This window comes from Enhydra lutris, unplaced genomic scaffold, assembly GCF_002288905.1.
Source record: "Enhydra lutris kenyoni isolate GAN:26980312 unplaced genomic scaffold, ASM228890v2 scaffoldscaffold2, whole genome shotgun sequence".
Lineage (NCBI taxonomy): Eukaryota > Metazoa > Chordata > Mammalia > Carnivora > Mustelidae > Enhydra > Enhydra lutris.
The window spans coordinates 23,000,971-23,027,706 of NW_019154086.1; the positions used below are offsets into that span (position 1 = coordinate 23,000,971).

Here is a 26,736-nt window from a genome sequence, read left to right on the forward strand (position 1 = left end):
AATCATGACCTGAGCTGAAGGCAGATGCTTAACCAGCTGAGCCACCTCGGTTCCCTTCTGTTACTGATTTCTAACTTCATTTCATTTTAAGTGAACTCCAAAGTCTTATCTCCTTCAGTGTGAAAGGCACGTACTTAAAATGGCCTAGAAGTTTCAATGTAATCTCAAGTCTGTTATCTCTGTGATCCTGTTACTAGGCTTGTTCTGTTTCAGCTACACTGGCTGTCTGACTGTTCCTCCAACACCTACTCCAACACATCAAAACATATGTTTACCTTAAGACTTTGGCACTGTCTATTGAGAAAAACACCCACCATCCCATCAGTATGAATACTGGGGCATCTCACACAAATTCTCTCACAAAAGGTAGCCAGAGACACATGAAAAAATGCCATCAAACTAAAACCCAAGTTATGTAGCTTATGTGGCACTTTTCAGAGAGACATGTTTCATAGAACCATGTGTCCTAGAATTGTTTTCTGTAAGCAATTCTAAACAAGGGCTATCCTGTTAAATGCATTAAACAGGTAAGAGTGTGCTTCCATTAATATCACTAATCTATTTGCCAGTAGGTTCAGTTATTAACATATTCACAAGCAAATTAACTCAGGTTACCCACTGACTTTATTTCCAGGGGATGTACCTTTGGTAATGGGAGAAGAGTGAATCACAGGCCAGATGCTTTATCCCCTTCCTCCTCATCAGCTGATAGATCTGGGAGTTATCTCTCAGATAAGTGGCTCCTCTTTATGCCTAGTCAGAGAAAAAAGTGAGTCCTCATTTTTAGTTTCAGATTTCCTATCAAGACATATTTTGTTTGGCACTGGAAAGGAGGACCCGTAGTGGAGGGATCTCCTTTTGCTCACAGGTTAGTGCATTCTGGAGTGTTTCTCAGAACTTCCTCCAATTACTTTCTTTGACAAAGCTCCACTTTTAGGGGAAGAATATGGGTAGTGTGGCTTGAATTCTTTTGGTTCTTTCTATTGCTGGCATTTGGCTGTTCTGGAAGCTAATCTTTAAAGGCTGTGGGGTATGAATTTGGAACAATTCTTTAGTTTCAGTCTTCGAAACTAATTTTTCTCTTCCTTACTACTTCCCTTTCTTCTCCTTCAGAAGTTTTTCTTCTCCTCTTATGGTCAGTTTGGAGAGAGGGATGGTATCCAAGAAGGTGGAGAGACTGGTAATCCTGGATTTACACTGCTTTCTTTCCCAGAAATCTCCATCAGTTTTAAATATCTCTGAATAGTGGTTTTAATTTAGTAGTACTTCAGAAACATCTTAAGCATCTGGAAGTGAATTGCCGTGTAGATATAAATTCATGAAGACAGTTGTCTCCTCCAAGTGCCATTCTGAGTTATTTATTTTCTGTTTCCCATAATGTGTAAATATTATTGTCAGTGGCTATGATACATACCTTTATGTGTCTTTGCATTTATAGAATATATAATGAATCTGTTCATATTTATCATTGAAGAGAATTGGTTCCTTTTAAAAACCTTATGAATCATAAGATTCTTTCATTTCAAGGGATTATTGAAGAAAACTGTCTATACAGTCATTTAATAAATCACTAATAGTTAACATTTTGCATTAATTAAGCCTAGAACTATTGACTACAAGCATATTTGCTTCAAAAATGGTGAGTTTTTTATCTTGAGAGATTTAATTTATAGATTAGTTTACATTAATTTTGTACATTATATTTATTTTTATAGACTCATTGGAAGAATGTGAAGTACAAACTAATCTGAAAATTTGGAGAGAACCACTCAATATTGAATTTAAAGAAGACAGTCTATCCTATATGGAAAAGTTATGGCTTAAAAAACACAGGAGGTATTTTCTGAAGCTTTGTATTATTAATAAGAAACATAAATGCTATTTATGTTCCTGGCTTGTGTGACATGCTTTTTTGTAGCAATTATATATGTGTGCTTCACATTTGCGTAAATAATTTTAAATTTTTTTTTTAATTTTTTTTTTTTTTAAGATTTTATTTATTTGTCAGAGCGAGAGAGGGAGAGAGAGCGAGCACAGGCAGACAGAATGGCAGGCAGAGGCAGAGGGAGAAGCAGGCTCCCTGCCAAGCAAGGAGTCTGATGTGGGACTTGATCCCAGGACGCTGGGATCATGACCTGGGCCGAAGGCAGCTGCTCAACCAACTGAGCCACCCAGGCGTCCCTGCGTAAATAATTTTAAAACAATATTAAATCCCTGTGAAGCTTCTTCTATTCTAATAAGAATTTAAATTTTATTTATGTATGTTATGCACCATTAATTTAGAGTTTGCTAGGAGAAATGCAAATATGTATGTGAAAAAAAGGTACAAATATGGTATAGAATTTAAAAATGATAGCAAAAATAATGTGTAATGAATGATTATTTTGAAAAGGTATTACTCTCATTTTTTTACATTAGCATAAACTTTTGAGGCTCTACTTTTTAGAATCTACTTTTAAGTTAATTAGGCCTTTAATATTATAGCTTTATTAATAGTATTCAGTTATTTTATTCAAAGACTATGTCATTAGATGTGCCATTTCATCAATTGTTCAACAGTTAAATTGTTAAATCTCAGACCAGAATTATGACTGAGTACATGCTAGAGTCATTCACATTTTTATGATCAAATAAGATCCATATTGGGAGGTACCTTTAAAGTCTCACTTTTTCCTATAGCAGGGCTGCTCACACTTTATTGTGCCTGTGAATCACGGGCAGACTGGTAAAATACAGATTCTTCTTCAGTAGGTCTGGGTGGGACCTGACGCTCTGCATTTCTGAATTTCTAACAGCTCCCAGCTGGTACTAGTGTGGGTAATTCTGGTCTCTGAACTGCATTTTGAGGACCAATGCGTTGGAGTGCCAATATGTTGAAGGTACCTGAGGAACGGTCATCAAGCTCTTGCTTCACCATCAATCATATAAAACTCTCCCCTGAGAAAGCACATTCCATCGTTGGAACTTTCTGCCTGCTGTAGGATCTCCTAGTGAGCTGTAATTTGTGTCTGACTGGTTTCGAAACATGGTCTCAACTTTACCAGTTAAGCCAGTATAGAGCAAATTGAATTCTTCCTTTCCATGGCATTCCTTTGGATTTTTGAAATCAACCCTCATATCTTCCTTGAAGCTTCTGTTTGATGACAGGTTACTATCTACTTCCATGTCCCTTTAACTGTTTTTCATGTGACATATTTAAATTTTTTTTTTTTTTAATTTTGAAATAAGGCATACCAAGGAGTTGTAAAGCAGTATTAAGATTTCCCACATATCATTCCTTCAGCTTTCCATAATGGCAACATCTTAGATAACCATAGTGCATGTATCAAAACCAAGAAATTAACTTTGATACAATATTATTAATCAAACTACAGACTTTATTTGGATTTCACCAGTTTTTCCATCGTCATCCTTATTCCTCTTATTCCTGTATCCAATGCAGGATCCACATTGCCTTTTTTTTTTTCTTTCTTAATCATAGCTCCTTATCCATTACACTTCCTTAGTCTTTCCTTGTTTTTCCAGACCCTGATATTTTCCAAGAGTATTTGCCAGGTGTTTCATAGGATATACTCAATTTGGATATGTCTGTTTTTTTTTTTTTTTCATAATTAGATTGAGGTTGTGCATTTTGAGGAAGGTTAACACAGAGAGGATATGCCCTTCTTAGTGTGTGGTATCACAGAATCATACTGTCAGTGTATTTTACTACCAGCATGTTAACTTTGAGCCCGTGGTTAATGTGGTGCTCACCGAGTTCCTCCACTGCATACTCACTCTTTTCACTTTGTAAATAATGTCTTGGGTTGTTACACAGAGTAACAGGTAGCCTATGAACACAAACATTCACATTTCAGTTTTTAATGATGGAAAGTCCAGGAAAAAGGTGCCAGCAGATTCGGTGTCTGGAGAGAGCCAGCTTCTTGATTCACAGATGGCCGCCTTCTCACTGTATCCTCCTGTGACAGAAAGGGCAAGGGAGCACTCTCAGGTCTCTTTTATAAGGGCTTTAATCTCATTCATGAGAGCTCTATCCTCATGAACCCATCACCTCTGAAAGGCCCACATCCTAATATTATCACTTTGGGGTTAGGATTGCAACATATGAACCATTCTGAACATAGCTCAGCCCTGCTCCCTGCAAGGTTCATCAGCCCTCTCACATGCAAAATATATTCATTCCATCCTAAGAGCTCCCAAAGTTTTACTTCTTCTAGCATCAACTCAAGTCTAAAGTCCAAAGTCTCATCTAAATATCATCTAAATCAGATATAGATAAGATTCAATGTGTGAGTCATTCTGAGGCAAATTGCTAACCGTGAACCTATGAAATCAAACACATTATACGCTTCTAAAATATAATGGTGGGACAGGCATTGGATAAATATTTCCATTCCAAAAAAAGAGAAATAGGGTATAAGAAAGGAGTAGCAGGTTCTAAGCAAGCCTGAAATCCAACAGGGCAAATTCTATAAAACCTTAAGTCTTGAGAATTATCCTCTTCATTGGTGTTCTGTACTCCAAGGCCCATTGGGGTGAAGGTCCCACCATTCAGACACACTAGAATGGGGGTCCTGCCTTCCAGACACACTAAGGAGTGCCCCCATAGCTATGCTGTGCTGGGGCTGGGACTCCCAAGACATTGGGTGTCTCTGCCTCCATGGTTTTGGGTGGTCCCATTCCTATGATGGCCCTGTGTGGGGTCACATCTTGTGGCTCCCTTGGGCTAGAATCATGTGGCATTTCTAGTTCGGAGTTATAGGGGCTTTCTTACCCTCATAGTTCACCGGGCATTGCCCCAACAGATGTTCTTGGCTGTGTGGCCTGGAGCTTTCTGTGCCTGCAATTGAAGGGATAGCCCTGATGATTTTTGAATTGCCTTTGGAGGTCATTTTTCCATTGTCTCTGATGAAAGTCACAACTTCTATCTGGGTGATTCTGATTAATCTCCATTTCAGATGGCCCTTTGGCCATTTACTTCTTGTTATCACCTGAATAGGCCCTCTCATTCTTTTTCAATATATATATTTTGAGAATATTCTAAATATTTAAGTTTGCTTATCTTTTGGTTAATAATTCTGTCTTTAAGTCATTTCTTCCTTCTTACTTTTTACTATGAGCAGTCAAGAGAAACCAAGCCTCTTCTTCAACACTTTGTTTAGAAATCGCCTCAGCCACAGAACCAATTTCATCACTCATGAGTTCTACTTTAAATAAAACACCAGGACAAATACATAGTTTAGCCAAGTTCTTTGCTACTTTATTAATGAAAATTGCCTTTCCTCCAGCATCCAATAATATGTTCCTTATTTCCATTTGGTATCTCAGTAAAATGGCACTTACCATCCATATTTCTACAGACACTTTGTTCAGGATTCCTTAGGTATTCTGTAGGGAGAGTGAGGCTTTTCCTCTGTTCTCCTCATTTTGAGTCCTCACCAAAATTGTCTTTAAAGTGCTTTCATAACACTATAGTTTTTTTTTCTAGTATGAACTTTAAACCTCTTTCAGCCTCTACCCATCAGTGAGTTCCAAGGCTGCTTTTACATTTTTTTAGCAACATCCAACTTCTGGTACCAATTTCTGTCTTTGTGCATTTGGGATGTTGAAACAGAATATCATAAACTGAGGTGCCTTAAAAAAAAACCATTATTTCTCAGAGTTCTGGAGGTTCGAAGTCCACGATCAAGATACTGGCAGACTCAGGGACACCTGGGTGGCTGTTGGCTAGGGATTGGCCTTCCGTTCAGGTCATGATCCCAGGGTCCTGGGATTCAGTCCCACATGGGGCTCCCTGCTCAGCAGGGAGCTTGCTTCTCCCTCTGCCTGCCACTCCCCCTGCATGTGCAGGTACATACTCTCTCTCTTTTTCTCTCACAAATAAATAAAATAAAATCAATTAAAAAAAAAGATACTTGCAGACTCAGAGTCTAGCGATGGCTTGCCTTGTGGCTCATAGGCTCTTTTTGCTGTGTCCCCACATTGCTCTTTTGGACCTCTTCTATAAGGGCATCAGTCCCATGTGGGGGCTGTACTTTCATAACTTACTCACCTCCCAAAGAACCCACCTTTTAGTGCCACCACATTGATGTTAGGATGTCAGCATATGAATTTTGGGAGGGGGCACATTCACATCATAATAACTAATACGGGTTTTAGGGGAGATACCGTGAGATGATATAAAATGCTGTTTTTCCTTAAACTTTCCTCTACTAATTTTAGTATATCAGTGGATTTTGCCGGAAGCAGAATATCTGGGGATTTTCTATTTCCTTCATTTCTTCTATATTTACTAATTAGAATCCTTCAAGGAAGAATATTCCTTCCCCCTTCCATTTATTTATTCTGTTTATTTGTGTAGACTCCGGATATGTGTTTTATTTTTTGGATTAATATCCCATACTATTGTTATTTATTTTGTGACTCAAATGGTTCTTGTCTTGACCACTGAGAGCTGATTTAGTTTGACTCCTCTCTGCTTTCAACGTGGTCTCATCCTTTTTTGTTTGTTGGTTGGCTTGCTTGTAACATCTCTTTATTTTTCTGACACTCAAGATACATTTCTGTGCCCTAGGCCAGAAATAATTTTTCCAAATAATCTTGATTCTTTTTTTTTTTTTTTGAAAATGGATTCAGAAACCAAGATCTGGATTATAGGTATGCTCATGGCTACAAAGGTACCACAGAGCCTAGGTCTTCTCAGAGAACATCTAGGAAATATATGTAGGTATACTTACCTACTATAAACATAGAGCCAAATTTATTTCTGTATCTATCTACCTGAGTATTTATTAAAGTAAATGTGAGTGTACTCATATCTCTGACTCAAAACCAGCATCACATTCTCCCTTTGCTTATTTGTAGTTTCTTTCACCTACAGTAAGAATCCTGGCTTTCATTATCTATGATATATTTATTCATTTATCATCCTGTGTGTGTGTATATAAATATGTATATAGTATACTACTATATATGTGTGTGTATGTATATACATATATATTACACTACGACACACTCTTTGTGCAGTGCTTTTTATCTTTAGCCCACAGTATACAGTCCAAATCTTTTCCTTCAAAGTTGCTGAGGCCATGGCCCTCATTTCTTTCTCACCTCCTTTAGAGTAGTTCTGCCATTCACTCAGTTATGTCCAAATGCTGAGTACTTTTTAAAATTTGAATAGCATAAACTTGTATATGATTCTGTGGGTTTTTACAAATGCCTGGAGTCAAGTGTTCACCATAGTATCAAATAGCACAGTTCCATTGCCCCCAAATTTCCTTTTGCTTCCCCTTTGTACTCAACCCTTCTTCCCCAACACATGGCAACTTGCCTTTTTCTGAATGTCATGTAAATGAGAGCACACAATATGTAGCCTTTTGTGTCCTTTACTTGGCAAAATGCATTTAAGAGTCATCTGTGTTCTTCAGTGAATCAAAATCCTCCCCCGTAATTGGGGGAGAATTTCATCATCCTGATGTACAGTTTATCCATTAATCTGTTGAAGAACATCCTGCTGATTTCTAGTTTTTGGCAATTATGACCAAATCTGTTAGAAACATTTACAAATAAGCTTTTGTTTGAATATAAGTTTTTAATTCCCTGGGTAAATACCTGTGACTAGGATGGCTAGATCATATGGTAAGTGCATGTTTATCTTTATGAGAAACTGTCAGACCATTTCTGCAAAGCACAATTTGTGTCCTTTCCCACAATGTGTGAATTCTGGTCGCTCTCCATCTTTGCCAGTGCCTGGTAATTTCAGGGTTGTTTGCTTGTTTTATCGTTTGTTTGGTGGTGGTCATTTTCATAGGTGTATAGTTGTATCCCCTTGTGGTTTATGTGGCAGGGTATTTAAGTTCATTCATATACTCTTCTGATTATTCCTGTACAACTGCTGTCCAAGCTGTCTATATCTCTTATAAAGTGTAATGCCCATAATAGTCTTTTTGGTATGAAACTCAGTAGTGTGTACCTGTCATTTAGTCAGTCTTCAATAAATATCTATTTAAATTTTGAGGAAAATCTGGTGAGGTAGTCTTATTTTAAAAGATGTTTACCGTTGGGGTGCCTGGGTGGCTCAGTGGGTTAAAGCCTCTGCCATCAGCTCAGGTCATGATCCCAGGGTCCTGGGATCGAGTCTTGCATTGGGCTCTCTGCTCAGCAGGGAGCCTGTTTCCCCCCTCCCTCTCTCTGCCTGCCTCTCTGCCTACTTGTGATCTCTGTCTGTCAAATAAATAATAAATAAAATCTTTAAAAAAAAAGATGCTTACCCTTTATTTATGTGGCATGATCTTTCAAACAAGCATTGGTGCCAGTGTCCCAATATCCAGACCTAGGTCACCTAGGTCACTGACTACCTAGTTGTTTGTTCATGGGCAAATCTGATAAAATATTTTGGTCCACATTTTTCATCTTCAAAATTTCGAGTCTAGAATAAAGAATCAATAGTTCCAATACTCTGTTGTCTAGGTTCTATAAGCCTTTGGTTCAGGGTTTTGCTCATTAAATAAGGTAAATTTTTACTTTAAAAGGAGTCCTGGATAATTGTACATTCATGTGCATTTGTGATTGAGTTTTTTGTATAGTATATTTGTGTCAGACTGGAAAGAGGTTTCTGGTGGCCAGGTGCCAGTTTGTTTTGACCTTTACTCTTTAATATTTTCCATCACTTAATTAAATTATAGATGTAAGATGTCATGCCCATCAAATTTGTTAAGACACAAAGCTGAATAATATAAATATTTAAATAATATAAATATTTTGGAGTGTTCTGATATGTACATTACATATATTGCCCATAATAGTCTAAAATGCACTTAGCCATAGACTGCCGGATTATCAAATTTTATTGCCTTTGCAAATTAGGAGAAAGGTTATATAAAGTAGTGGTTAAGAACATTGACTTAGGGAGGTGGACTCCTTGGGTTCAAATTCCTCTTCTGCTTTTACTACCTGAATGACTTTGAACACTTTGATTTACTTCTTTGTGCCTCAGTTTTCTCATCTGTAAAATTAAGATAATACTGGTACCTACTTAATATTACCTATTAATATTTTAATACCCCAACTTAGTTAGAATAGAGCCTGGTAAATTTTAAGCTTTGTATCAGTGCTACACAGAATTATCATTAAGAGGGCCCTGACTTTTACATGAGGACTCCTTGAACTGGCATGGTCTGGAAGGGCTGTAGCTACTTACATTCTTGATTGAAAAGTACCACCTTCCTGATAATTTGGGAATACCCTCTGGAATTAGATGCATAATCTTGACCTCTGAGAATTCCTGTGTTTTGTTGCCTTCTATATGAGATGGCCACATCAGATCTCGTTAACTGGGTGATAAATGTGACAGCCAGAACATATTGCATTCACATTGTGGAAGCAGATTTTATCATCCTACTGGCTTGGTGAAAGTTTAGAAGAATATCTTTAGGTTCCCTTAGTACCTATCAACATGTTATGGAGGCTGTGATACAACACACATTCGTAAATTAGTGTTTTTTAAAAAAGATTTATTTGAGAGAGAGAGAGAGAGAAAGAGAGAGAGAGAAACATGAGAGGGCAAGGGATAAAGCAGATTTCCCACTAAGCATGGAGCCTGATGGAGGGCTTGATCCCAGAACCCTGAGATCATGACCTGAGCTGAAACCAAGAGTTGGCCACTTAACCAAGTGAGTCACCCAGGGGCCCCCATAAATTAGCTTTTTAAATAGTGTAGTATGTTTCATGGGCTCCATGTGGCTTCTGCAAGAATGCTGACTTCTATCATAACTTTGATTTTCACCCTAAATGAATAATAGTAGGACAAGCAATTGAGAAATCTTGTGTGGGGGTTCCTGGGTGGTTCAGTTGATTAAGTATCTGCCTTTGGCTTAGGTCCTGGTCGAGCCCCATATCCATTTGCTTGCTCAGCGAGGAGTCTGCTTCTCCTTCTCCCTGTGTTCCTTCCCCTGCTTATGCTCTCTCTCTCTCTCTCTCTCTCTCAAAAAATAAATACATTTTGAAAAAAAAAGAAAAATCTTGTGTGATCTTAATTTAATTTATAAAATTATTTTAGTAGATTAAGATTCTGTTATACAATCATACTTCTGTGAATTAGAGGCATAGCTTTGCTTTCATCATTAATTTTGTATACTCACTTGTTTGTGAAATAAATCAAGATCTCATCTGGGAAAATTTCACATAATAGATTTTAATCTTACAATTGCTTCTTTCTTGTTTTGTAGAACTCCACAGGAGCAACTTCGAAACATGCTACCAGATACATTCATACCTCAATGTAAAACAGTGAGTGAGGCACAGTGTTCCCAGAATGAAAGTGATGAAAATAGTGATGGTTAGTTCAGACTTGTTTGATATTCTCTAATTTATCATTTCAAATTTTACACACTAAGCATTAGTCAGCATCCGCATTTATTTATTTATTTATTTATTGCTGTATTATCTTCAGTTGGACTATGCACCCTTTGTCTCTAGATCAGAATCAAGCACACTCCTCTTCCCATTCCATAGATTTACTTTGCCTTAATTATATCATTTTATTTATTTAAACATTGAATGTTAAGAAAATGTGTATTTTAACTTGAGGTGGGGAAATTGATAACATTTACATATTAGTGTAGATGCACAAGAGAACATTATTCTTTTATTGTTGACTATATAACATAGTCAACTATTTGAAGATAGGGAATTATCAGGTAAAGTATATTCTTTAAGATATTATTTCCTAATCTTATATCCTAGTTGAGGAGACCAAAGTACAATACCCAGCGCCTTTTCTGCCAGTAGAAGAACTAAACATAGAGAGACCTGGGCCATCTCTAAAAATAGTTGAACTGGATGATGTAAGTGCATAATGACTACTCTGTTACCTAACAAGAAATTCAAAACACGTAATTACAACTATGTATTATATTTAAGAAGACTTTACTCATAATTCAACATTGTTTGGAAGGAAGTTTATAAGAGTTTGAATTAAATATGTTGAAAGGAGTAAAACAGTATTATTTTTAGTGTAGGCAGTACATTTCTGAGCTGTACTGATACTGTGCCATTTTTGGAAGTGTGTAGTGTGGGAAATGTACTACTTTTAACTTATATAAATGTAGTTTAGTGTTTGTTTTGCTTAGATATTTATGTTATCAATCTTTTTAAACAAAAATTAGTCTCCTAATATCGTATCTATTTAATATAACTTGTATACATGTTGTTTCTTGAAGCCATCTAATATTATTTTCTATTTAAAGGAAAAATAGTACTAAGATTTAAGGGATTTAGTATAATAATAACTTGCATACAAACCTCTAGAAGACACAAAGTAAAATCAACTGGAGCTTCAGCCAATCAGGGGTAGAGCTTATGTGGAAGGTTTAAGTTTTGACAAAACTTAATGTGTCAGCACATTTCTGACTTTCTAGTTATCTGGTAGCTGAATGTACAACTTGTCCTCAATATTTCTCTCCCTGTGGTTCTCATAGAAAAAGACTAGAAGAAAAGAAGTATCTATTTAAGGACCACTTTCTTCTTTAGGTTAATAACTTCTGCTCTTTTTGCATGTATGCCTAGAAACATTTTAATTCTCTTGGATAAATTTAAGATATAGAATAAATAAACACATATGCTTATATATATATGTGTGTGTGCTTGTCATTATTTTGTTGATGCACAGAGTAAGCTTATAACACGCTGTTCAGAGAACTAAAAACACTTCAGTCACTAGCCTACTTGGCACTTAGTAGTTACATAATAAAACAGCTGTTAGTGTTATTTCTAGGTGTGGTAGTAGGGATAAAATGGCTGACACAGCAAATGCTCTCAACAAATAGTTGTTGTATTTGTTTAGTTCTTCTAGAACTCATGTTCTATGGCACATAGCCAGAAAGCTAATGACATTATTTGTAGGAAGAAAATTCTCTAAATACTACATACTAGTTAGCTGGTTAATGTATAATACATTTATTGAATATATTGATATTTTACTACATGTATTTAATAAGACTTATGAAGAGGAATTTGAAGAACCAGGAGACACAGTGCCCTACAAAGTTGAGTTAGCAGATGCAGACAGTCAACAAAGGTAAGATCTTGCTAACTCACTTTTGATGCTTATTAAAAACCTACTCTCAAAATCAACTATCTCTTTAAATGAGAAATTCATGATGTAAAAAACATGTGACTTCAATGTTAGAATATATTTTACTAAAGCCATGTTTAAATTTGTGTACAATATTGCTAATATTTGCCAACATTCAATAGTAAGCAACATGGCTATAATGATATGTTTATATTCTTACCTAGTATCTGCATTATTTAATAAATACTTCTGATTTTAGCATTATTATTTGAAGTAACTTACCAAGGATGATGAGTGTCATATGAGCTTTCTTCTTTTCTCCAAAGATACTCTTTGAATTGTTCTTATTTTAGTTTGCTATGAGCCCTAAATAAAAAGTTACATTAATGATTAGTTTGAGAGACAAAAGAGCTCCCAAACTATAGATTAGTTACTAGGTAGATTTTACTATGTGATAAATAAGAATAGTATAGTATAGTATAACAGCTCACTTTGTAACTTTTTTTTAGAATTTTGTCATTTCCAAGTGAAAAATAATAGCTGTATCTGTTAGTAATGATAAAAGGACTATGGGTCTTCTTTGCTGTTAAAACTTTAGCCAGGGTTTCATGTGTTTTGATTACAAAGTATTAAGTTGGGTAAAGAGCAGAGTGAGAGTCCTGTTAAGTAGCTCCTATGCCAATTTTTTGCTTATACGTTCACATCAACGTAAGCCCTATCTATCAGCATTTTGGAATAGCAGTGGGCCTAAGGGATATCCTTGGACCTGTCCCTTTCTTAAGGGAAAAGACCCATGTTTGGACACATAGACCCAGATGTCTAGCAGCCAATGTGCTTTTGGCAGGAGATAACCTTTTAGTCAGTAGATAAAAGATTTGTATGAACTACTGTATTCCTAAGAAAATGAATGACATATCTGCTCTCTAATTTGGTTCTTTTATATGTCTTATCGCAAGTCCTGCTTTGACTTCCACGTAGGGTATTACAGAAGGCAGAGAAAGTTACTGATCATGGTTTGGCAATGGTTTTGTCTCTTGGGTATGGAGGTGCCTGTAGAGTTTCTTCCCTTTAAAAAAAAAAAAAAAGATTTTATTTGTCAAAGAGAGAAAGAAAAGGGGAGCACAAACAGGGGAGTGGCAAGCAGAGCAGGCAGAGGGAGAAGCAGGCTCTCCACTGAGCAAGGAGCCCGATGTGGGACTTGATCCCAGGACTGAGCCTGAGGTGGGAGTCAATCCCAGGACCCTGGGATCATGACCTGAGTGGAAGGCAGACACTTAACCACCTGAGCCACCCAGGCATCCTAAGTTTCTTCCTTTCTAAGGAGAACCATAAAGAATCATAAGTGACACAGTAGCATAATCCAGTTTTTATGGTGGTACTACATAAAGCTTGCATATTGGATATTATTAAATATTAGATTCAATTCATAGAAAGTGTTGTTTGAATTGTACATATTCAAGTATATAGTAGCCATCATTAAAAATTGAAAATAAATATCACGTATTGCTTTTTAACGCACTGAGCCACCCAGGCACCCCCCTCCCTTTTTTTTTTTTTTTTTTTTTATTTGACAGACAGAGATCACAAGTAGGCAGAGAGGCAGGCAGAGAGAAAGGAGGAAGCAGGCTCCCTGCCGAGCAGAGAGCCTTATGTGGGGCTCGATCCCAGGACCCTGGGATCATGACCTGAGCCGAAGGCAGAGGCCTTAACCCACTGAGCCACCCAGGTGCCCCCCCTCCCTTTTTAAAAAAGATTTTATTTATTTACTTGATAGAGATTACAAGTAATCAGAGAGGCAGGCAGAGAGAGAGGAGGAAGCAGGCTCCCTGCCGAGCAGAGAGCCCGATGCGGGGCTCGATTCCAGTACCCTGAGATCACAACCTGAGCCGAAGGCAGAGGCTTTAACCCACCATGTATTGCTTTTTGACTCTGATAGTTCATTGATAAACAAATAAAAAGTTTATTTAAGTAATAAAACCCTAATTTTACCAGATTTCAATGCACTAGTAGGTAACTCTCCATTTTTAGAAGAAAGAATATAAAGAACAAACTTATTTCAGAATATTTTTTAAAAGAGGTTTTCAATTGACATTGTTCAATTAAATCAGATCTGACCAGTTACCTCTTTCTTTAAATTCCATAATACTATTTAGTTACTTGTGGTTTAGAATGTGTCCACAGTAAGGTTAAAAAAATATTAAATTAATGTGAATAAGCCTATTCCCTGAAGGTTTTACTGTAATTTTAATAAGATGGGCCTTTTTACTTTCTTTTCTATATCATTTATTTCAATTCTTCTCTTTTGCTTACCCTGAAACATGAAAGTTGCACATTTCATGATTATCAGAATACTTTTCTGTATGAAACTGACATCCATCAACATCACGTTTCCACCAAGGGAAAAACAGACCTCTTACATCTTCATCTGAACAACAGCTCTTCTTACTGTAAAAATAACTCAAAAGGTAACTTTTTTCCTTGTAGATTAATATTATTAACAATAAATGTTGGCAAGTTAATAAAACCAGTAGGTATTGCAGTGTGTAAAAGCTTTCCTTATTATGCTGTTTATTTTAAGCCCCCAAAATTTAGTACTTAGAAACACTTGGTTGAATATATAGTTTTCTAGCAAATACTCTCTTCAGTCAATGGGGAACGGTGTCTGTAATCAGAAGAAAAGCAGGCAATGTTGGCTGGTCTGTCTAAAAGTTATTGTGGACTGAGCTAGCATTTAAAAGGTTACATGGGCGGGCTTTTAGTGAAGAAAATCTAATTGACACCTTGTTGCCTGCCTTACATTAAATCTCCCAAAATATTCAAATTTGATGTAAAGTTTCACATAATTGATAAAACTAAACCAAACCAATCATCGTGTTTATATATCTACATTGTTATTACTAGTAAGTTCCTTAGAATTTATAGATTAGAATGCTGGGTGTAAACGTCTGGTTTCAATTTCCAGATGGTGAGAGCACCATTTAAAGACAGTCACAATAAATTATCTTAGTCTGGAAGTCAAATTTCATTTCCATTTCTGTCTTAAATCATTGTGTGACCTTGAACATGTCACTTGCTTTCTTAGATTGCATTTTCCTAAACTAAAACATAGGAACTAGATTATTTCTAATCTGCCTTTCAAATATAATTTTATTCTATTTAGAATTTTCAGAAAAACTAATAATATGTCTTATATGAAAGTTTTGAGAGATACTTGACAGCATTATTTAAAATAACTAGTTATAAAACTGATGATTACTTTTGATTGGGTAATAGATGGTAGAGCCATGATTTGTGATAATCCTGCTGGTTTTGACATCTTCAACTAATAAGCCTCTAAATTATTATGACCAACTATGAACTATATCCACATGGGAATTTAGGACTTCACAGGGCTCCAAAAAGATATTTTCTTACCTACCTGGAGCATGGTGTTCCAGTTGTCTTTGAGGAAATGCTGAATATAAGTATCCATTAAGTGTTACTTTACAAGATACTTGATTTATGTAAATAGACTTGATTTTTTAAAGCAGTTTTAGGTTCATAGCAAAACTGAGCAGGATATACAGATCGTTCCCTTATACAATCTGCATTCACAGACTCAGAGCTTCTGCTACCATCAGCATCCCAAACCAGAGTAGTACATTTTTTACAATCAACAAACATATATTGACACACTATTATCACCCAACATCCATGGTTCACATTAGGGTTCACTCTTGGTATTGTACATTCTGTGGGTTTGGACAACTTTATAATGACATGTATTCACCATTATAGTATCATAAAACATCATTATAGTGCCCTGCTTTTTTATGTTACCTCCCTGCCTCCTAACTCCTGGCAACCACTGATCTTTTTACTTTATAGTTTAACCTTTTCCAGAATGTCATGTATGTATGTCAAGCTGGAATGATACGATGTGCAATCTTTTCATATTGGCTTTTTTCACCTAGATATATGCACTTAAAGGTGCCTCCATGTCTTTTCATGGCTTGATAGCTCTTTTTTTTTAGTACTGAATAATAATTCATTATCTGGATGTATCACAATTTATTTATACATTCACTTATTGAAGGACAACATGTTGATTCTGGGTTTTGGCAATTATGAATAAAGCTCCTATAAACATCCATGTATATTTGAAGATAATTTTTCATCCCACTTGGGTAAATACCAAGGATTGCAATTGTTAGATCACATAGTAATAATATGTTTAGTTTTGTAAAAAATCACCAAACTGTCTTCCAAAGTAGTTGTACCATTTGCATTCCCAAAGCAATGAATGAGACTTCCTGTCCTCTACATCCTTGCCAGCATTTGGTATTGTCAGTGTTTTGGATTTTTGTCATTCCAAAAATTGTGGGGTGGATTTCATTCTTGTTTTAACTTGCAATTCCCTAATAGCATATGATGTTGAGCACCTTTTCATATGCTTATTTGCCATCTATATATCTTCTTTGATGAAGGTCTATTAAGGTGTTTGGCCCATTTTTAAATTGAGCTCTCCATTTTCTTACTGTTGAGATTTTAGATTTTTTAATATTTTGGATAACAGTACTTCATGAGATATGTGTTTTGCAGATATTTTCCCTAAGTCTTTGGCTTGTCTTCTCATTCTCTTGACACCATCTTTTACAGAACAGATTTTTAATTTTAATGAGGGTCAGCTTATCAATTATTTCTTTCATGGATCCTGGTCTTGGTGTGTGTCTTAAAATGTCATCATCATACCCAAGATCATCTAGATTTTTATGTTCTAAGGGTTTTATAGTTTTGCATTTCACATTTAGGTGTATCATTCTTTCGAGTTAATTTTTGTGAAGGGTGGAAGGTCTGTGTCTAGATTATTTTGGAGGCATGTGGATGTCCAACTCTAGCACCACTTGTTGTAAAGAGTGTCTTTTTTCCATTATTTTGTCTTTATTGTTTGATAAAGATCAATTGACTATATTATGGGGGACTATCTATAGATTCTCTGTTATGTTCCATTGATATATTTTTCTATACTTTTACCCATACCACATTGTCTTTGTTACTACAATTGTTTAGTAATTTTTGAAGTTTTGTAGTGTCTGTCCTGTGACATTGTTCTTCTCCTTCCATTTGTGTTGGCTTTTCTGGGTCTTTTGCCTCTCTATATAAACTTTAGAATCAGTTTATCAATATCCACAAAATAACTTGCTGGGATTTTTAATTGGGATTGAATGAATCTATAGATTAAGTTGGGAGGAAGTGACATTTTGGCAATATCGAGTCTTCCTATCTGTGAACATGGACTATCTCTCCATTTATTTAGTTCCTTGATTTCTTTCATGAGAGATTTTTAGTTTTCCTCATATAAATCTTTTACATATTTTGTTAGGTTCGTTCTTAAGTGTTTCATTTTTTGAGTTCTAATGGCATTGTGTTGTTAATTTCAAATTCTACTTATTCATGTTGTTGTATGGGAAAGTGATTGACTTTTGTATCTTGATCTCGTATCCTGCAACCTTGCAATCATCACTAATCAGTTCCAGGAGTTTTTCGGTTGATACTTTCAGATTTTGTACATAAACAATCATGCCATCTGTGAACAAAATTAGATTTATTTCTTCCTTCCTAATCTGTATACTTATTTCCTTTTCTTGTTTTATTGCATTAGCTCGGACTTGTACAGTGTTGGAAAGGTGTTGTAAGAGGGGACATCCTTGATTTTTTTTTGATGGTAGGGTTAAATCATCTAGTTTATCGTTAAGTATGATGTTAACTCTAGGGCTCTTTATAGATAGTCTTTATCAAGTTGAGGAAGTTCCTTTTTGTTTCTGGTTTGCATCTATTGATATGATCTTGTGATTTTTCTTCTTTAGCCTCTTGATGTGACATTTTCGATTAATTGATTTTCAAATGTTGAACCAAGACATCTGATTTTTATGGCTTAATGGGCCTTCCACTGAATAGACTAAATTAAATCATACCTATACTTTCTTCATCACATTTTTAAAGATCATTAAAAGGCAGTTTTGTCACCTCTTCAGCAACATTTGATCCTAATAATAGAATTTTGCAATCTTGCAAAAAATATTGCAGAGGTTAGTTGTAGATATTTACATAGAAGAAATAGCATCTTTTTGTACCAAAAAATCAATTAATTTCTATTGAGGTTTAGGAGGAAAATGCAGCATTATTATGGAAGTTTCCTTAAATTGAACAGTTTTTATAAAGTTATGCTTGTAAAAATATTTCTCTGATATACAAGTTACTGTATTTCTCATAGTACTCGTGTGATTTAAGAGGTGGTAGTTGTTGGAAATGGAGGTTCTAAATACTATGTATAATTTCTAAGCTATACAAACATTTGATTGCAACAAGTAGGTCTTTTGGGCAGCAAGGCAGAATTTACATCACTGGAGAGTATTTTAGTCATAGCCTTTACTATTTTATACCATCTATTTATAGAGATAAGATATTTATATTGGAAAGAGCATAGGGATAATCAGATGAAGCTATATTCAATCTGGATAATGATAAACATACTGTTATTTAAAATGAATGCAGTATGGTGTAAAAATTGTTAAAGAATTTTTATTCTTCTTAAAATTAAGACCAATGTTTCACAACCCTGGCTGCACATTATAATCACCGAGAGAACTTTGTGGAGGGAGGTGGAAGAAGCAGTGCTTGAATCCCACTCCCAGTGTCTGATTTAATTGGTTTGGGGTCAGGCTCATACACTGACAATTTTAAAGAGTACTTTCAGATGATTCCATTGTGCACCCAGGTTGTAAACCAATGATCTAAAGCAACTCATTTATTTAAAGCAGACATAATGAGGTGGTGACTAATATAATCTTGCTCATTTTGTAGCTTTCCAGAAGCAGGTGTCCCAGCTGAAACATTTTCTGTGCCCCTAACTGGTACTGCTCTTTCATCTGCAGATTTCCCCTTGCCCTCACCTCATCACTAGGCATGTTAAGGAAAAGACGCAAAATGTGGAAATAGGGTTCTCTCTGCATTATTTTTCATAAATTGCCAATATAAAACTGGAGTGGGAGAAGATGTAGGAAAGTGGGAATTGAACCACAGGCTGAAGTAAAAATGTGCATCAATTTTGACATTTCATTACAAAATAAAATCTTGCCCCCTTCCTTTAGTCTGGTTCATTAAGGTTTGAATATATCAGTAAATTATGATTATCATTTATAAACATTAACAGAGTAAATGTATTTTAACACTGAGATCTCAGTAAAGAAATGCTGATAAAATAGTGCTTATTGACAAAGGTTTACACCACAAAAGTTTTGGTTTATTAACAGTTTAGTTAATTTATTTAATTTTTGTAAATAATTGTTTTCAACAGCAGGAACTTCAAATACAGAATTTGACATCATTGTGGATCCTGACATTTATTCTCCTGCCATTGAGAAAATAGGGGAAAGCAGCTTTTCTGAAAGAAATTTCAAGGAGAAAATGATAGATACAGAGAGTAATCAAAAGTCTGGTGATTCCTGTGTATCACTTGAGAGCAAGGCTTCTTTGCCAAGCATAGATTTAAAAAAACCTTCCATTAAGGAGCAGTTATCTCAGGACATCAAAGAAGCCTTGGAATTTAGCAATCTGCATGAGAGGCCAAACTTTGAAGATTCTAAAGCTACCAAGTCACCACTGGTAAATCTCTATTATGTTTATTACATTAAAAATTTTATATGAAATGTCATAAGAAAATTTTATATTGACATCATATATTCTTAAACATTACTACCTATTGAAGTTAAAATGTGCTACCTTATATTGTCATGAGACAGTTGAAGAATGACTCATATGGGAAAGAATGTTAATGACCTATAGGACAAATTCTAATATGGTAAATACCATTATAGCAAACGGTTTTATGTGACAACACTTTAAGGCCCACCTCATGCACCATAGTAAGAGAGCTGTTACTTTTCTAAATGAAATTTATTATTAGGAATAATTTAGCATAATAAATCCTTTCTAGCTTTTTACCGTATAGTCACTGTTAAAATGAAATAAATGCAGATATGTAGATAGAACTAGTCTTTGTGGCTTAATGTAAGTACAAGGTTTTAAAGGTGGTTCCTTCAGAAAAATGGCTAATAAATAAGTAGGGGTATACTTTTCATTTCATCTTAGAGGAAAAAGTAAAGTAGCTTGTCATTGCATTAATGCCAAGTTTTGAAACTATATTTGAATCTCTGTTCTATATATTAAAAATCTTAGGCAATCATGATTACCTAATACAATTTTTGGAAATTAGGCAAGTCACATGTTTTAACAACCCTTCAAAGTCATATGAAATGAATGTCCATGATGCCTAAAGTGAAGGTGGGGCCAAAACCATAGAAGAATGACTATGGAGTTGCTGTCCCTTCTGCTTAGGGGATTGGATTTTGGGGCCCACCTTGTGATGGGTCTTCTTCCTTTTTGAAATGCAAAATTGGAACTGAGACCTTTGCAAAAACTTTTGATCCGTAGAAGTCTTCTCAGTCACTGGAGGAATACCCTGGGAGACATACTCACAGATGCAACAAGATGAAGAGAAACTGATTTCTGCAGAGGAGCTGGGACAGATCAATAAAATACCTTCCCTGAAAGATGGAAATCTTGGGCTTTCATTTAACATAGGTTTACAGTTTAAATATATATTTCTTGCTCAGGAGCCCCAAGCCAACAAATTCACATTAATTTTAATCCATTTCTATTGATACCTTAATGTGTTTGCCAGAAGAAATCCAATCCCTTCTAGAAGACATTCTCACAATTAAGCTGATAATAGATCTCAAAAACAAAGCCTCATTGCAGAGGAGCTTTTCTTCCTCCTCCCCCAGTGAAGAAAGCAATCAGACTGAATTTCTGCAAACAGAACTCTAATTTTCCAATTTCTACATGGCCTCATGAAGAGGGCTAAGTGACAACCTACACATGCATTGTCTTGTGTTACGGGAGAGGAATCCTAGAGCATAAGGACCCCAATTCTTTTATAACTGGGGCAAGCCTGCCTGACCTGTGCCCTAGGGGGAGACATTCTTTGCTGTAACCTAATAAAAGACATTTGGCCAAAGCTCACAGATGTGTAATCTGTGGTAATCTGTATAATGGAAAGCAATCTAGCAGTTAAAATGAATGACATAGGACTATTTTTATTTATATGGATCCATCTAAAAAAATATGGCATTAAAATTTAAATGTAAAGGACACGTAGAGATAAGTCAGTATTTTTGGAAACATTTTAAGACAATTATAACTTTTTATGGATACATTCAGATGTAGTAATAGTCAAAAACATGCATTGGAATTAAGTATGTCTACTTCAATGCAATAATACAATTAGCTCTAAAGACTAATTTTTTGGCATGGATATCTGAAGCAAATATTTTTTTTTTTTTAAGATTTTAAAATCTTTATATGTATTTGAGAGGGTGGAGGAGAGGCAGAGAATCTGAAGAAGACTCCCCGCTGGGCGTGGAGCCTGATACGGGGCTTGATCCCACTAATGTGAGATCATGACATGAACGAAACCAAGAGTCAGACATTCAACTGACTGAGCCACCCAGGCACCCAGGAAATGAATATTTTAAATTACGGATATTAAATTGTGTGAGCGAGTCATGTTATATATGATACATATCTACATACTTAAAGTATTTCATAATTAGAATTGAAGTGTTACAGAGCTACTAACCGTATTTTGATTACTTATACTATTGTTATAAAAAAAAAGTGGTAAATGATTATGTCACAGAAAACAGTGCTTTATATATAGTGATAGAATCTACTTTGTTTTCATCTGTGATGACTAGACATGAATTGTTTTTATTCTCTTCCTGCTGTGGTAGAAGCTATTCCTTGAGCAGAGACTACTTAAAAATCTATGTTGCCGCAGTAGAAAATTAAAGGTTGAGCAGTAGGGGCAATTTTTAGCAGTAGTATTACTTGACTTGCACTGGAGTGCATGATCATTCATTTTGCACTTCAGTTTTCAGAAACTGAGTCCTTCGTGAAGGTGGAAACTATGGAATTCAGTACCAAGTTGTAGAGCAGCAGCAGTGGAATAGGTCCGGGTGCCCGGAAGAACATGGACTAGTTAGGGGCTCTTGGTTCTGGTTTTGACACCATCAGTAGTTAACTTTGTGAGTCTGGGAAACAAACCAACCCACTTTCTTTGTTCTTATCTCTCAACTGATGCTTTACAAAAACGTTCCAGATTTGCAGTTGTCTAATACAAATAAGAGCTGCACTAGAGCTGAAGGGTTGCTATGAATTGAAAATCAGTGTCTGGGACAACCAGGGAAGATGCCATGAGTAGAGCCAACTTAGATTTGTCTTCGAAGGAGGTGCTTTATTGGTCATTAGCTTTATTTTGTAATGTTTTATCATTTATATGACTTATAAATTTGAATCGAGTTATCATAATTTTTTGTGTTGTTTACTACCTGGAAACAGACTGCATTTGGGCCTTAATTATATCCATTAGGGAACTGTTAAATACTGAAAGCACTCATTATGCTTTAAGCCCATCTAGAGCTCTCACATCTGAATCTCTAATCTGTTTCTTACTAGAATCATGTATGTTTTAATCCCACTAATATTCTTCCGTAGGATGAAAGCATATCACAAAATGAATTCATAGGGTGAGAAAATAAGCCTATGCTTCACATCAGCCAAACCTAGGTCTGCTAGATTCTAATTGTATGACCTTCTCAAATAACTTAGCTCGCTCTTGCCTCTGTTTACTACATCAATGTTTGTTTCATAATGAGTATTTTGTTAACTTGGATTTTGTCGATGACAAGTTTTATTCCCTTTGGTATTCTACTTTCATCTTTGAAATTAGTTTATATATAGACAAAGATACTAATTCAAAAGCACAGCATATGAGGAAGAATCTGTTTTCCAGAGTAACTCAGGCACGAAGACACTAAGGGAAGAAAATAAAAGGAGGGAGAAAGGAGACCTTTTCTTTTGTGATCTTCTGTCCTTCTTGGATTGATGACAACTTTCAGATAATTATGATAATTGCGGTTTATATATTTTTCAGGACTTACTATATATAAATGTTGTGTTGTTTTCTGTCTTCATTACAAGAACCTAAATCTAATGAGGGGAGAATTTGTGCCAAGAACATAGTAGGTGCTCAATGAATGAATGTGCTGCTTTGTGTTGATGAGATAAAATAAACTTAATTTTGTTGAATATTTTGTTTCCTAGTTGTTACAAGAAATAGCCCTCAGAAGTAAGCCTATAACTGAACAATATCAAGGACTTGAAAGATTCTTTGTTTTTGATAAAAATGAAAGACTCAACTTACTTCCTTCTCATAGCTTAGAATGCAACTATTCCAGTACTAGGATTACAACTGCAGGTAAATTCAGACATGAAATCAGATGGCCTGTGGACCAACCTAACAATTTCCTGACATTTTTTTTTAAAACAGCTCATCCTCATTTTAGGAAATACTGGGCAATTCTGTTCAATGAATAAAGTCATTTTCTTCTTCTCCAGCTGAAATTATTAACCCTCTGTGAGTTGCCACATATTTATATTTGAGGCTACTCTCAGAATGTGAGAGAACATAAGCATAATGAGACTGAGGAGAGATTATTTTTAGAATTTAGAAATGTAGCCTTCACTAAATTGTGAAATAGAAATTCTTTGAATCAGTTAATTAGCTGCTAAGTATTGTATGGTGATTCTTTTTTTTTTTTTTTTTTTTTTAGATTTTATTTATTTGTCAGAGAGGGAGAGAGAGCGAGCGAGCACAGGCAGACAGAATGGCAGGCAGAGGCAGAGGGAGAAGCAGGCTCCCCACCGAGCAAGGAGCCCGATGTGGGACTCGATCCCAGGACGCTAGGATCATGACCTGAGCTGAAGGCAGCTGCTTAACCAACTGAGCCACCCAGGCGTCCCTGTATGGTGATTCTTAAATACCATCCTAAAAACAAAGATCAAAATCTCAGGATTTGTAGGAATTTTTGAAACATAGCTGGAATTTCCTTCTGCAAGTTCTAGTATCACCTATATTCTTAGGTTTCCCATGTATTCAGATATGTTTATTCATGTACTATTATGCTTTATGTTATATTGTTATATACTTAAAGTATTTGTTTTTATTATATATTAAGTATATTGTTATATACTTAAGTATTTGTTTTTATTCAAATGTGTGTGTGATATCTTTGCAATTTACAGTTTATTTCTTTTTATTATGCTATGCAAATCTAATGTTTTTATTATGTATTTATGAGATTTCTGTCTTTTATAATATATCCCTCACTGTTATCAAAGTTCCTTATTTAACCAAAGATTATCCAGTAAGATGATAAATAAAATAAAGCCATAATATGGATTTCTCTGCTTTTTAAGATTTAAATTAGCTTACAATTTTTCCATTTTAGGAGACAGAGAGTGGATCCCAGACCGTAGCATAAGTACATATGCTGATAATGCAGTTGCCTTGGGTGTTCTGCAGAGTGCCCAGAACCCGTCAACGAGTAGAACACAACGAAAAATAGGTAAGATCAGCTGGAAGGCCACAGTGCCATACTGATGACTCACTGTGTTTTTTAATTTCTCTGAGCAGTTTACTAGGTACCTGAAAATTAGTTTTTGCAGTTTCATAATGTGAACTTATTCATTTTACTGGCTGCCTTACATTTTTCTTCCAAAACCGAAAAAGCAAGACTTGTCATATTCTTCTCAACAACATGAGTTCAGTCTTAGTTATTTTTGCTACAATGTATTAGTAAATAGTATTTTTTAAATGTAGCTCAGGGTATGGTGTGTATTTTAAACAATCCTTATAAAATACATACTCAGTTTTATTACACTCTTGGATACAGTGTATTTGTTCTAGATTTTGCATATCATACACTTGGTTCACATTATGATCAGACATAGCCATTTGTGAAAGGAATGGTTTAGGTTAAGATTGCTTTCTGTAGCCATGGTTGAGACATCTCTGTTCTACATCTTGTGCTGAATATGTTAACCCTGGAATCTTGATTTAAGTTCATTGACTCCATTCACTAACCAAAATAGTTTTAAGATTGTCTATACGATAACTCTTTTGAATGTTGAATCTCACTGTAATATTTTCCTAGAGAATGTATGCAGAGAATTTTGACATCATTAAAATCAGTAGTTTTATTATGTCATTATTATTATTATCCAAGAACACCTGTTGCAGTAAATTTGCTTTATGCTGAATTTCATGTGAAGTTGCTGTTGATGACTGATGAATTAGGGCAATTCAACAGACATGTGTTGAGTATGTTGGCCTGATGCTGGGCCCTGAGGAAAAAGGGATGCGTAAGTTATGTTCCCTGATCTCCAGGAGCTCACAGGTTTAGGAAGAACGCTTGACAAGGGGGTTATTTGCCTTCATCTGAGTGCCATCTTCAAGCCAGAGATTTAATTACAGATGATTTGTCCAAATAGGCAAAATTTATATGTCTTTCTTGCCCTAAATCCTATGATTCAAACTCTGGCTAGCTTAGATCACTTTCATATGCATTTATGTTGATAATCTGTCAGATTTAAAATGTTTTTTTTTCTTTTTTTTTGTGGAAAAACCATCCATTTATTATAAATGTTTTTTTGCTCTATAATTAGGTACCTGTTCTCACATCAAAGTCTCAAGCAGCTTCAAAACTTCTGGTAGCTTCATTTGGAGGCAGCCAAAGGAACTGTTTTAAGTTACCACATATTGCTGAAAACAAATTCATATGCATGCTATGAGAAATTTGTTAGGACAAATCTTTATAGATAAGAAGCCAAATGCCTTTAAGTCTTGATTTGCAGTGATCAGTTGAAATCAGTAATTTACTATAAGAAACATTTGTGGAAGCATTTACTGTAAGCCAGGCACTGCAGACACTGGTGAGACAAAATCAGCCCTCATCCCTGAGCTTAGTCTAAGGCAGAAGTTCTAGAATGTTAGCGTGAGCATAACCACCTGGGAAACCTGTTGTAGTGTGGATTTCACCACCTCATTCTTAATATTCTGATTTATTAAAGTTGAGATAGGATCTAGAAATTTGCACTTATTTTATCAATAATTTCATGTTATGCTGATATAGACAGTCCAAAAATCATACTTAGGGAAAACTGCTATATAGATACATAAACACATAAATGACCCCATATAAAATACAAATTTTGTAAGAGGACTTTGAGTAACATACTTTTGGAGACTGACAGGTAAATGATAATCATAGTACATGTGATCAGTTATAGTAAAGGTAGGTACATGTGCAGTCTTTAGGAATGGAGATGGTAAAATGATTGCTTTGCAGTTAAAAGGTGTAGACCACCAAGGTGTTAGAGACCAGGTGACATTTCAGCTGAGTCTTAAGGAATTAATAAATGTACTAGTTAGGGGCAGAGGGAAATGACTTTCTGAACAGAAGCAGTATCCTGAAATAAAAATTAAATTTTTCTGGCTAAGCCACAAGTTATCAAAATCTTATGTTCTGAACTGATGCTAGTGTATAAAGGAATTCTTCTGTAAGATTTTTAAGTCTGTGAATGTAGAAACACAATAGCTATGAAATACAGCAGCAAGCCCGTTGATCTCCCCAACTCCTGCCAAAACCTCCTGCTCACCCACCCCATTTTGCTGTCTCTGTCTACAAAACCATATAAACATTGGTAAGATGGTCAGGAGC

The 26,736-nt window shown here is 35.5% G+C and overlaps 1 protein-coding gene across 2 annotated transcripts in view; it reads left to right on the top strand.

Annotated features, from left to right (window-relative positions):
* LOC111150874 (zinc finger B-box domain containing) overlaps positions 1-26,736 on the top strand; it is a 106,377-nt gene that overhangs the window by 62,262 nt on the left and 17,379 nt on the right. Inside the window, exons 9-16 of one of the 2 annotated variants that reach the window (XM_022508540.1) lie at positions 1,716-1,836; positions 10,227-10,336; positions 10,744-10,844; positions 11,997-12,076; positions 14,399-14,538; positions 19,410-19,717; positions 23,279-23,432; positions 24,466-24,582. In XM_022508540.1, coding sequence (XP_022364248.1) covers positions 1,716-1,836; positions 10,227-10,336; positions 10,744-10,844; positions 11,997-12,076; positions 14,399-14,538; positions 19,410-19,717; positions 23,279-23,432; positions 24,466-24,582 — 1,131 coding nt within the window. The remainder of the gene's footprint in view (positions 1-1,715; positions 1,837-10,226; positions 10,337-10,743; positions 10,845-11,996; positions 12,077-14,398; positions 14,539-19,409; positions 19,718-23,278; positions 23,433-24,465; positions 24,583-26,736) is intronic. The other variant, XM_022508549.1, reaches the window with a different exon arrangement.